The sequence below is a fragment of the Cibotium barometz genome, chromosome 48 (assembly GCF_041138505.1).
Source record: "Cibotium barometz isolate CiBa-2024 chromosome 48, ASM4113850v1, whole genome shotgun sequence".
In the NCBI taxonomy this organism is placed as follows: domain Eukaryota; kingdom Viridiplantae; phylum Streptophyta; class Polypodiopsida; order Cyatheales; family Cibotiaceae; genus Cibotium; species Cibotium barometz.
In genome coordinates this window covers 30,913,319-30,926,883 of record NC_141093.1, presented here as the reverse complement: position 1 = coordinate 30,926,883, position 13,565 = coordinate 30,913,319, and the positions used below count along the sequence as shown (strand labels likewise).

The following is a 13,565-nucleotide window of genomic DNA, read 5'->3' as shown; positions in this document are numbered from 1 at the left end:
AGCTGTCCATGTCCATGTTGTCATGATTGTGACTTTATCTCTAACTACTCTTGATTATCCTTCAATCATTGAAAGGACACCAGTGAAGGGTTTGCGTTTTTTTAGGGTTTTTGTGTTTTCAGCTTTCCATGAGCATCTGTGCATTTTTTTCTTCATGAGCCACCCCCTTCATATGCTTCATTTTTTTCCCTTCTTCACACGCGCTTTTCTGATCTGATGCACCACTGTGTTACATGGGTCATCACTAAAGGACACATCTCTTCAAAGAGACACATCTATTGATCAAAGGACACATCTCTACATCCAAAGGACATAATTCATTCAAGAGTCACACCCTTTCGTCAGGGATGTACCTCTTTGTTTGTACTTTTTCAAGTCCTATTCAAGAAGACCTTGTGTATCAATGCAAACAACACAGCTTTCCGCTCTTTGCCTCATATTTACTCAAAGTATTTCAGTATTGATATCTTTAATTATGTTTAAGAATATTTAATTCAGCTAAAAGCTTAACACATGTACCTATATGGCTGAATCGTAAGCCCATAAAGCTGTCCATAAACTCATATGGCTGAATCCTAAGCCCATAAAGCTGAATACAATGATTAAATACCCTTGCCTTCAATTTCTTCATAATGGAAGCCTTCAAAACTGTCCCCAACAGTTGGTATACTTCATGGACATCATCATGTACTGCCCTTTGCATGGGTCACACTCATCACTTGCGTTTGCGCACCTGCTCTTAGCACTTACATATGGGATCCTGGATCCTCATGTGCGGATATTTTTTCCTCACCATCTGCAAACTTTGTCCAAGAGGATTTGGCCTTTCTTGTTTGCAGCTATGACTCCAAGGAGGACATGTCTCTCAGTGTTAATGAGACACCAATGGCTGTTCGCCTACTTTGATAGCGGTGTCTCTAGGCATATCGCCTTGAGGAGGGATTTGTCTACTAGGCTAGGAGATGACCTAGAGGGAAAATGAGTTTTATGTGCTAATAACTCTTCTTATCTTGTAAAGGGAGTTGGTGAGATTGTGCTCACAGCAACGGATGGGTCGTATCTATGCGTGCTGAATGTTCCATGATAAAGAAGAATCTCTTATATGTTTCCTCTTTTGCTAGAAGAGGACTTCTTGTCATTTTTGAGGATGAGAAATGCAAAGTTAGAGACCATGAGAAGGCCTATGTGATAGTCACGGACTTTGTACCGTGGGCTATATCATCTTGACAGGTATGAGAAGAAGATACATGGTGCATGTATGGTGACTACCACTACTACTGCCATGCAAGAGACAACGTTATGGCTTGCACGCTTTGGTAAATTTTGGTAGTATGATGCTTTTGCAGAAGCATCATATGGTGATGGATATGCCTCATGTGGAGGTGCCCCTTAGACATGTATGTGAGGGATGCATTGGAATGCCTTTTTTTCAAAGGATGGTTCAATAAGAGCTGTCAAGAAATTGTACCTCGTTCACAGTGATATATGTGGTCCCATAAAGACATCTTCCTTGGGAAAGCATCTGTACTTTGTGACATTAATTGATGACTATTCCAAATTTGCATGGGTTTACTCCATAAAAGCAAAATCTGAGGTCTCCATGTATTTTCAGCATTATGTTACCATGGTTGAAAATGAGATAGGATGTAAAGTGCAGATAGTTTGTTCAGATAGAGGAAGGGGGGCGGGGGGGGGGGGGGGGGGGGGGGGGGGGGGGGGGAGTATATGTCTTACGCCTTCAAGGCATACTTGTCACAAAAGGGAATAAAGCATCAATGGGTGGTGCCATATACATTGCAGCATAATGGTATTGCAGAGAGGAAGAATAGATCCCTCATGGAGATGGCACGGTGTATGGTGAAGGGCAAAGGATTACTCCACAAGTTATGGATGGAGGCAATTATGTGTGTTGCTCATGTGTAGAACAGGAGCCCTAGCAAAGCATTGAAGACTATTGTGCTCTATGAGGCTTGGTATGATAAGAACCCAAAGTGGACTACTTTAATATATTTGGCTATCTTGCATATGCACATGTGTCTCAGCAGATGAGAGGCAAGCTTGATGATAAGGCCTCAAAGTGCATACTTGTGGGTTACAGTACTGAGAGCAAAGGATATCATCGCTATGGTCCTGACAATCAAAGGAGTTTTTGTGAGTAGAGATGTTGTATTTGTTGAAAATACGGTTCAGCCCATGGTTGAATGCAGCAGATAGTTGCATGTAGGCTCACGCAAACTCTCTACTCCTCTTAGAACTTTAGGAGAACCGAATCATGCTGACGCCGCTTGGATGAGTAGTCGTTGTGATACAGACGAGTCTAACTCCTTTGAAGAAGCCGAGGAAAGTGAACATTGGATGAGAGCCATGCATGACGAGATGGATGCCATACATAAGAATGGCACATGGGACTTGGTTGATTTGCCATATGGCAAGAAAGCTATTGGTATGAAGTGGGTTTACAAGGTCAAAAGAAAGTATGATGGTATTATCGATAGGTACAAAGCAAGACTTGTGATAAAGGGATATGCTCAAAAGGGCATTTGCCATTGATTATGATGAGACTTTTGCACCTAACTTCCAAGATGACCACCATCAGAAGTGTTTTTGTGTTGGCTACCCACCATCATGGATGGAATGTACATCAGTTGGATATCAAAACAACCTTCCTTAATGAGGACTTGCATGAAGAAGTCTATGTGAGTTAGCCCATGGGATTTGTGGTGCACAATCAAGGGACGTGTGTTTAGGTACTTATAGGGCACCCCGTTTGTTGCTTTGTTTTATGTCGCAAGGGGGTGGTGGGGTATTTTCAGCTCCATGCTTACAATTATTCAGATTGGGCTGGTGATTATTAAACAAGGCAGTCCACAAGTGGGAATTACTTTTTCCTTGGGAGCTCATGCATATCATAATTGAGAAAATAGCAATCTACTTCATGTGAAGCGTAGTACACATCACCTTTCACTACTACATTAGAGCGTGTATGGTTGAGGAGATTGATGGCAGATCTTCAATAGACACCCACTCCCATTCTCACCGACAGTCAAAAGCACGGAATCCAGTCTTTCAAGCACATAGATACATTATCACTATGTCAGAGAGAGGCTACATGCGAGGGAGATCGGTTTGGTTTACTGTCCTACACATGAGAACATTTGCAGATCTGTTTACTAAGGCATTGCCTAGAGAGAAGTTTGAAGCTTTCCGCAAAGCTTACTCCCATTTGGAGAGTGATCTGCTACCCTAGTACATATTCACACTTATCACTGTAGGGGGGATTTGTAGGAAAACCCATACTGGTATTGCTAGGTGTGAATATGCTCTTGTAAAGGGCATTTTTTACCTTCTATATTGAAGGGTTTTTTCCCCTTTACCACTCGGTGTGAAAGGTCACCATATGGACAACATTTAATTATTATGCCTTGTACGTGGTTGTGAACACACAACCTTGAACCTTATCATATTCAGCATTGTGTTTCTCTCTCTCTCTCTCTCTCTCTCTCTCTCTCTCTCTCTCTACTCCCCCTCCTGTTTCCTTCCCCCATTTCCTGCACATTAGGGTTAAGTCTAACCCAACATTGGGGCTATGGTGTGAATAATCCAAAATGTGGGGAAGCTGGTACATAGAGCCTCATTAAATAGCTTCGTTAGGATGGGTGCTTCTCCCAGCCACTGTGACTCAAAAGTTCTGCTTGAAGCCCTTGTGGTGCTTGGCTTTGCCAAAGAGTGGAACAATACTTCAATAGGGTGCAAAAGCTCGGAGTGAAGTTCACAAAGGAAAACCTAGCTAGTGAGAATCTCATGCCAAGGGAGTCTGGACCTTGATCAGCAGGCCTTGGCTTTTCCCTAGCCTTACGTCAAGAGAGTGGGCAATACTGGTTTATGACGGAAAGGTTTGAGTTAGGAGCATATTACTGTAGGCCATTGGGCTAATTTTTGGCCAGGCTGTCCTTCCCAAGGGATCTATGGCTGCAATGTGAGCTTGTAGATCTTCAACAAGGTCAGCTTTGCTAAAGGTCATTGTTTGGTACTGTAAATGTAGGTTTTGATCCTAATGTATTCTGCAGGAGGCAAGCGACGGTCAGCTTATTACTATGATCTCTGGAATATCAAATACCTAAAGAAATTCAAATGGGATAATCTTACGGAGGAAATTGGTAAGAATATTGCAGTCTTGGTGTCAAGATTGTAAGGGATTAAAGCGTTAAAATTCCTAGGTCTTTATTCCAGCCTACAGAAATGCTGTTCGAGAACAAAAGCAAGCAGCTGATATATCTGCCGCAAAAAGGGAGCGTGATTTTTACCTGGCTAGAGTTGATCAGTCAAAGGCTATAAGCGCCATGGAAGAGCGTAAAAAAAAGGTTGGAGCTACTTAATGTAATGTTGTGCTATTGCTTGCATGTGGCTGATAGTTGTGGGGCTAGCTTTGTGATGTAAAACCACACTGTCTTTTCATTAGTCTTTGAGGTGTCTGTAGGTGAGAAGAAAATTTATCTAGAAAGCATGATGCATGTTGTTGTATGTGTTTATGCAGAGGCAGAGAAATGATGAACCTCCTACATCTGTACCAGATGCTGATGAACCTACATATGTGAAACCAACGAACATTGTGCGGCATTTTCCGCAAAAGAAGTCTGTTGCAGTTAGTGAAAGTGATGGTGCTCCAAGGCTTTCTCGGGACATTCTGGCGGCGGTGTGTATCATCATGGTCTAAACAAGAAAACATCTCTTTAAAAATTCCATTTCTGTGGGAAATCTTTTTTTTTTTTGGGTGATGAATTTGCAGGTGATTGGCAAGAGGTGATGTTGATTAAGTTTAGGAGCTGATGTTCTCAGCATTGGGTGAAGGAAGGATTTGGTGGAGCTGGTTGATCTCTTTGAAATGGGCAGCATGATGAGATGTGGATTTGTTCATCTCTTATGCTTGAACTACCTGCAACGGTTATAACTTGAAGGATGGTATCTCATGCAGGTTTTGCTCCACGCCATATGCAGTGGGCTGAAATCTTTGCTCAGTCTCCCTCTATAAGGAGTACAAGGTGAAAAAACAAGTTTTTGAATCACAAGATCATGGGTTTCTTTTTATGTAGCATCCATGGTCATTATTTTTGGAAAAAATTATGCATGCACATCTAACAAACTAAAGTTATCGGTCCAATGCCAAGCATTCAGCTGGTTTTTTTTTCAATACAGAACTGGTGGTTGATAAAAACTAAAAACCAAAAAAATATGTCAGATAATAAAGACCAAGTCTATTCTGACTTGAGCATTTCATGAAAAGCTGCTTTTGTTTTTCTTTCCTTGTGCCACATTCTTTTAGGCTAGGCATTTACCTTTCTTGATTAGGAAGGTCACATACATTGTGTTTATATATTGGGAGATTTGAACAAAAGGCTAGGTATACTTCTTGATTGATTAGAAAGGTCTCACACATTGCTATTGGAAATTTAAACAAAAGGGTAGGCATGTATTTTGTGATTAGAAATATTACAAAAAATAATATTTCGTAATTGGAAATTTGTAAACGTGTGTTGTGACCAAATTGGTGTTGCTTTCAAATTGGCAAAGCTTCCACTGTTGTCTTGCAATGATATGAAGCATGCTTAAAGCTTGATGAGGGCTTCGTTGTTAGCATTCATGGTGCCAAGATGAAGCATGTGCAAAGAGAGATTAGAGTTTTTTGAAAGGCTATGGTGGATGGAGGATAGCTATGGTAAGTGTGTGGGTGGAGGGGGGTGAGAGAGAGAGAGAGAGAGAGAGAGAGATCTGACAAAGCTCAAGAGAGAAAGATTGCACAACTCATATGATACTCCATACAAGTACATTCTTTTATAGGACATCGTCTTTCACACACCAGGGCCACACCCTTTGGCTCCCTTGTTTCTTTGACAATGAGCACGCTTTGTCGTCCCTTTTGACACATCTTATTGTATTGTAGGGGGTGGTGGCTTCAAGGGTGGATCTTATTGTATTGTAGAGGGTGGTGTCTTGAAGGGTGGATCTTTTTGTATTGTAGGGTCTGGGGCTCATGTAGATGGGCTATCCTTTCAAACGCCCTAACTCACCACGGCACGATTAAAGAAATGATTAAGTAAATGAAAATTTTACTATTTTGCTAAATATAAGCGTCTTATGTGACTAGTGCCTAAATCACGGCAAAGAACTGAGCCCCTTGTTCCCCTGCCGAGAGAGAGAGAGAGAGAGAGAGAGAGAGTTTTCTGCCCCCCACGCGACACATAGCATCTGTCTCCATGCCGAACCATCCCTCGCGTCCAGTGCACTTCAACTGCAAACGAGCATAGTAGGTGGCCTGCGCCTTCCCTCCTCCTCTCCCATGTCTGTTCAGTGATGAGGTGGTGCCCGAAACTACTGCTGCACCCGCCCCTTCTGTACTTGCAGTGAGACCCCTCCGCAAACTCGACTGCCCTAACTCCAGCGAGCCTGTCGTGTGAGCGCGAGAGGGATCAGACTCTGCGAGTCCTGCAATCTCAGCTGCCCTGGAGAAAGGGCATTCTGCCAGAGAGAGAGAGAGAGAGTCTGTGAGCTCTGTATTGTTCATGGCTGCTGAATTCTGTACGACGTCACATAAGGGCTCAGTCTCCGCTGCTGAATTCTGTACGACGTCACATAAGGGCTCAGTCTCCGAGCTCTCTGAAGATCCTACGAGTGTTCAGGGAAAACATTTTTTCTTAACAAATTATAAAACCTTAGCTGAGCCTTGAAATTTCGAAGATTTATGTTGAGAATTTGCACATCATTGAACTAGATATAACTGAACCGCCTAAAATTTTACAACATTGAGAAAATAAAAATTGATAAAAACTAATACGTTGCTAGTTTGCAGGTTTACTATGAACTCTCTTTGTTCATCAAAACACTAAAGTCAATAGTAGTCAAACGAAACAAAACATAAAGGTTAAAAATAATCGAGGACCAAACTAAACACAAACATCAATAATAATTGTTGTCCTAAGGTGCACAAATAAACTGGCCTAACCAAAAATAAAGGTAAATAAAAATTGAAGCGGGTAAAGTTAATAGTCAAACTAAACATCAAAGTGAATAACATTTGAAGTTGTCCTGAGGATAAAATTCAGCTATCAAGCTGATCTAAGGAGATGAATGTGAGTGAGGTAGAGAAATTAAATGATACAATGTCGGAAAAATTTGTTATAGTAATCAGCTAATTAATGGAATAGTATCTTTGTTGTGTTAGTAATCAATCAGCTAATTAATGGAATAGTCCGTTTGTAGTCTGTTTGAGATCACCGAATGCATACAGGATGCAATTGTCTACTAAACTACCACTGTAGTAGCGCCTAAGGTTCACATCGGTACTAGTACAGTCGGTGATTTGGGAGCTGGCCGTGCTGTTGACGTTTGTCGTTGTCGCCTGCATTAAGCAGTACGTGGGTGGTATGCACGATCGCTTGCTGCTGCAGTATTGTGCTGGGCCGCGCCCGATCATGGTGGTGGCCAAGAATCCTGAGTTCGTGGGCGGTGCCCAAGAGAGAGGGCCGCGAAACAGAATCCGCGGGAGCTGCAGCCAGTGTGTTACGCATGTGCATCTCCAGCACACGCCTGTGGGAGTTCGAGTGAAGGGCCTCTTGGAAGGTGGGGCTGGCGGCGGGGCGGTACTCCGGCAGCAGCCGCCCGGACTTGTAGCGCACCCCACATGCATTGCACAGCGTCTTAGGTCCCATCGGACCCGCCCTCCATTGCGGTGTGCTTTGAGACCCACAATGCATGCACTTCCTCGTTGATATGCTTGATCTATCATTGATATCATCCTCGCAATAATTATCAGTAGTAGCTTCTGCGCTTGTTGCCTTGAGAAATCCAATCTTGTGTACTGAAGCTTCTTTCTTGGCTTGATGACGATGATCGTTGCTTGCTAGTTTGCTGCTTTTTATCTTGGGGGCAATATTGCGCTTAATCTTTTTCTTAATTACACTAGGAGACGTTGATCTGTGCTCCTCCTCCTCACTGTAATCATAAACGAATGCATCCCGGTCATAGTATGAGGCAGAATTACATGATCGGGTAAATGGGGAGCTACTAGTATCTGCTTCTTCCTTGCTAGACAGAACTAGTGTGTTCCAGAGGCACGCTTCTGATCGTTTCCTCTTGCTTCGAGCTTTACCTGTCACATGGCTAATTAGGCTGGCCGCGCAGCCCTTATTGACATTATGGTTGGAGCTGGCCACCTCCTCATCAATCATATGATTCCTGTCAATACCAGCTCCTTGCTCAGCACAAATACTGCTTTCAAGCACTGAAATTGGACTGTGATTCCTGTGAATATCAGCTTGCTTAGCATAAATACTGCTTTCAAGCACTGAAATTGGACGTCCACTTTGAAAATGTTTGTCCTTTTCATCATGATTAACATGGGTAATTAGCTCCTGGTTGCTCGCTTCTCTGACATGAATGTGAAGGTTATCCTCTTGTGAGCCCAATATTAGGTCTAAGCTTGAGAAGGACTCGTTTACAAAGTCGTCCTGATGAGAGAGCCATGCCAGTTCCGGAATCTCCTCCCACTACAAAGTATCATGAAAAGAGAGAGAAAAAAAAACTATAAAGTTGCCGACCACATTGAAATAATATGAATTTATAATATTGAAATCCACCTTTTACTCACCGGCACACGGAGACTGTCAGACATATCCGAATCAAGACTACTCTGCATTGCAGGCAGATGCTGCTTTTGAAAAGCTAAACCGGAATTGGACGCAAATCTCTCATTTCCGAGCTGTGTACTGTCTGTCGTAATGGTTGTTGAAGAGCAAGCTTGGGGGGTAGTTTGATGTACAGAACCTCCATCAATGTCTTCCTTGGAAAAATCAATAATGTCATCCAGAGTTGAGAAATCATCTGCGTCATGATCAGCGCTTGTATACGGCAGGTTATTAGGCTGTTGCATGGTAGCACTTGCTCAGAAAACCGACAGCAAGAACCCGCAGCCTTCTGCACACAAAATTCACAAACACGCATGCAAAATTTGGTTTTGCTAGATTTGAAATGAATAGAACTCAGGAAAATACATGGCAAAAACAGCTAATATATAGGCAAACAAATCACATGCAACTGCCTTAAGTAAAATTATGAAGCAGGCTTGTAGTAGGCAGTCGATCAATTGCGTTGAGGCCTCTGCTTATATGATCATTTATAACAGGCACTGGGAAGTTATAGTCATGGACTAACGCAAGGAGCACCTGTGCGAGATTAATGCAAGAGAGGTGGGCCTAATTAGCTTAGGAGAGTAGAATCATTTACCTTGTGTGTGTGTGTGTGTATGGTGGAGCGCTTGAGAGAGAGAGAGAGAGGGGATGGCGGAGCGGAGCGCTTTGGATATAAAGATGGCGTTTATATAATGAGCTCTAAGCTTAATCCGACTGACTTGGCCGACACGAGAGCGTCCGACACAGAGAGGAGGAGATAGAGAGAGTCATGGGAGCTAGCTGTTCCAGGACCGATACTAGTATTATTTTAATTCCAACAACTATACGGGAATATGCGCGACAAAAGGACGGAGCAGCTGCGTCCTAGCCGAGGGGCACTAGCGGCTGAAAGCACAACAAGCCGTTTGATTAATGCACAAGGCTTAAAAAGTTAATTAGATGAGCGAATTAGAAGAAGCTAGAGTGTATTAGAGGCGGTCGTCGAGGCGTGTTGTGGGCGCCGAAGACCAGTAAAGAGAGAAATTTTCCCCACGCGCAAAGATACGGGCTCTCTCTCTCTCTCTCTCTCCCCTCTCCCTGCCGACATGGCATACACGTTGCCACGTCGGCTGACGGTGCGTACTCGCTCAACAAAATCCGCAGGCTAGTGCTCCGCGTGTCGCCCATGGAAAGCACATGCACACACCCATTATTTATTTACTTAGTTCGCTCCAGGTAAGCAAGCTCTCTCTCTCTCTCTCTCTCTCTAAGGCAAGTCAATTTTCTTTTTCTTTTCTTAAAAAAAAAGCCCCCAATATGTGCCCCCTTCCGATGATTACTTACACCAAAGAAAGGACCTTCATTGAATAATTTTTGAAGGCTAATAATACTCAAACTTAAACCTTCAAAAACAAAGTGTGAAGAACTAACTAGGGAATGGTCCTCCAGAAGCTTTTCCTAGGAGAAAGACGCCACATGAAGATTGGCTAATATGAAACACCTTATGAACTTGAAGATATGATGGAAGCAAAAGCTCATAAGCTTGACTTCTTATCTTTAGTATAATCACATATGGTCCACAATATCTTGCTGACAACTTCTTATATTTTTCCAAGGAGATAAAGCTTCCCTCCTTCAAACTCTCGATGAGTTCACTTTGGATCAGTATATTGCTTTCGCCTATTCTGGGTAGCCTTAATATATTTTCGAATGGATTGAATCTCATAAACCATTTCATTTAGCATTTGGTTAGATACCTCAACTATAATTATTGGATCTGACCAAGTCAAGGGTGTCAGGCAATCTTGTCCATAGAGGGCTGTAAATGGACTCATCCCAATACTACAGTGAATTATAGAAAAAATCAACTAATTGCAAGTAGCTCCATGATTCTCGGCCACAATAAGATCGAAGGATATTCTCAATCACTTGATTCACCTTTTCTATTTGGCCATTCATTTCTAGATGATAAGTAAGGCTAAGGCCCAAGGAAGTACTCCAATACTTTAAAGAATGATGTCCAGAATCTTGATTTTGCATCTCTATCACTTATAATCCTTCTGGGTTAGCCATGTAATCTTAATATTTCTTTTAAGAGAACCTTAACAACATCAAGGGCAGTGTATGTGTTCTTTATTAGAACTAAATGAGAAACCTTGGTCAATCTATCGACTACTACTAATATAGAATCATATCTTGCATGAACTCAAGGTAATCGAGTGATGAAATCCATACTTATGCACTTCCATTTCATCTGAGGGATGTCTAGAGGAGGATGTAACTTTCTTGCCATTTTAACCCTCTCATCTTTAATCTTGTGACGTGTTAGGCACATTGATTCACATAGTCTTGGTCAGAAGAAAAATTCTTAATCATCATGTAGTCTTTAAGTAGGCAGGATGTCTCGCTATTGGACCATAATCCCTTCATTATTTTTGCAAGCCCATGCATTGGCCTTGTTTAATGATGACTCTTGATCAATTTATGCTTTGGAACATGGGAACTTACAATTTGTCCACACAAGCTATTCCCCAAATTCCATTTAATAAGTTCTCTTCTCCTTCTAAAATTGGCACATTTTCTAGTTTGCCAAGTTCGGGGGCCTCGATTAGAATTCCTCCTTTTCGAGAGTTCTGAGATTTTAAGAGGTCACATGACCCAAATCAGAGTCTAGATGTTTGATTTTCCTCATTTTTGTTTGACCCTAGCCACAAAGATTCTCATCCAATTTGCAACTTTAAAAGCATAGTTCAAATTTCCTCATTTTTGTCTAACCCCGGCCCAAGGTCCTCATCAAATTTGTAACTTTAAATACATAGCTCAAATGGGGTTCAAACTAGAAACTGGGCACATACACATATTTATGAAGTTAAAGGTATTTTTTCCAAATTTGTAACTTTAAATACATAGCTCAAATGGGGTTCAAACTAGAAACTAGAAACTGGGCACATACACATATTTATGAAGCTAAAGGTATTTTTTCCAAATGAATACTTACACATTCTCTCTCTATGGATTTTAATTGCAACATAGATGAGGGATCTTATAGCTCTCATTGTTGAAACCCTATCTCGAGTCGTCCTGCTTTCACCTTTCAATGTAAAGTGACCATGCTTCTTCATTAAAAAAGCTTAATTTTTTTTAAATCGATGCTTGAAGTTGATGGAACCTTCTACATAAGGTTCCTCAATCAACGTGAATTTTTATGGAAAATTTGTCTTTCCTTGGCATTTTTTTATTTGTATAAAAATTATCTTGTCCTATGAGTTTGAAAAGTTTTTGAAGCTAGGTGAGCCACCTGTAGGCAAAGTCAAACCTAGCTCGCTACAAGAGAATGGATCCTTTTGTGGGGTAATAGATTCAAGGGTTTGACTTGGAAAATAATATTGTTCCAATGACAAGACCCTTGGTATTAGGCTTTAAAGTGGCCTTTTCTCAAACCCCTCCTAGGATCTCTCATGAAAATAACCTATTAGGATAGCATAGTGTCATCTCTCATTTCTAATATACGTATATATATGTGTAGATGAATGGATCCATATACATACACATGTATATTATTTTAATATAATCATAATCCCAACTATATATGTGACCAAATGCATTACACGTATATTTCTATATAAAGATGGTGGAAGTACACTTCCCACACATGGCACACTGTGCATTCACACATTAGTTGAGCATTCATTGGCTGAATTTCAATACTTCCATCAAAGGTTTCTTTGGAAAGCTTTTGCCTCTACCCTTGAGAGATAAACCTTGGAAGGCTTTCAACCTCTACCCTTGAGATAAAAGGCCATAAAAAGGGTTACCATTTGAAAGAAAAGTTTCATTAAAAAATAAAAATAAAAATCCTTAATGAAGCCTTCAGAGGGTATCAAACTTTAAAACCACTTCAAACTTTCTAGAGAAGGCCTCTTAGAAAATAGGATTGGAGAAGAACGAGGAGGAGCTTAGGGTACCGTGTCATAATAATAAGAATGTGGGCTTTGAAGATTTCCAATGCACAAAACTGAGTTTGTAAGAGAGACTTCTGGGGTTTGTAGCTCTTACTTGGAGGTGGTAACAGATTGCAAAGTCAATGAGCCCAATCATGTGCAGAAATCTCGAGTTCACACTAGTCCTCTTCATCTACGCCTCTCCGGCCACATGCGGAAGCAGGTGTTCCTGCGTCCATGCACCACACGCATCCGGTTTTGCTACTATTATTAATTTGTATATAACACGTAATTTCCAGACGCTTTTTCCTGCGTTTTATAGGACTGCTTTTTTTATATATATATGGTGCATCAAAGTTAGAGACTTAGACGTCGAGACTCCAAAATTATGTGATTTTTTATTTTGTGCGCGTCTTTTTTGTTTTTTTTGAGCATGGTCGTCACTCGAGCAGAGAAATGCTTTTGTCATTAGCTTCGCCGTCTCAGTCGTTTCGTGAGAACGGTTTGTCCGTGTCCAGCTTCAATTAGAGACTAGCACAAAACGATAACCATGGCATTTTTACATTGGGCCACATCACACAGTCACAGTCAGTCACAGTTATTAGGGTGTTTGAAGTCCATGCATGATTGGGGTGTGTGTACTAATTTCTAATTGGTTACACCAAAAAAAAAAACTACATTGAGGCCACATCACACGGTCCACCTGCCTCCTCCATCTCTCCGCATAGGGTTCCGGAAAATATAGGTATACATGGAGGGATCCTACTCATCATCATGAGTAAAGGCCATACCTTAAATTTTGGGGTTGCCAAAACCTCCTTTCTTTAAATTGATGTCACCATATCCTTCTAAGCATAAAATGAAGTTCCAGTGCTCACATAACCCGGTTTGTGGTGTAATTTTCTCGGCTAAAATTCAAGAATTGCAGTTAGAATTCCATGTTGCCTTTAATTTTAAGGGAGGT

General features: G+C 41.5%; 2 protein-coding genes across 2 annotated transcripts in view; one reads left to right on the top strand and one right to left on the bottom strand.

The window, feature by feature from the left end:
* LOC147611071 (RNA-binding (RRM/RBD/RNP motifs) family protein) overlaps positions 1-5,085 on the top strand; it is a 50,962-nt gene extending 45,877 nt beyond the window's left edge. The window contains exons 4-7 of the mRNA XM_086785717.1: positions 4,068-4,157; positions 4,231-4,361; positions 4,535-4,693; positions 4,787-5,085. Of these exons, the coding sequence (XP_086641843.1) occupies positions 4,068-4,157; positions 4,231-4,361; positions 4,535-4,693; positions 4,787-4,804 (398 nt within the window). The 3' untranslated portion in view covers positions 4,805-5,085. The remainder of the gene's footprint in view (positions 1-4,067; positions 4,158-4,230; positions 4,362-4,534; positions 4,694-4,786) is intronic.
* A 1,944-nt stretch (positions 5,086-7,029) lies between these two features.
* Positions 7,030-8,923, bottom strand: LOC147611070 (uncharacterized). The gene is made up of 2 exons (XM_086785715.1): positions 8,642-8,923; positions 7,030-8,540 (listed from the first exon to the last, which is right to left on the bottom strand). Exons 1-2 carry the CDS (start codon positions 8,921-8,923, stop codon positions 7,338-7,340), a joined length of 1,485 nt encoding a protein of 494 aa, XP_086641841.1. The 3' UTR covers positions 7,030-7,337.
* Positions 8,924-13,565: the final 4,642 nt, after the last annotated feature.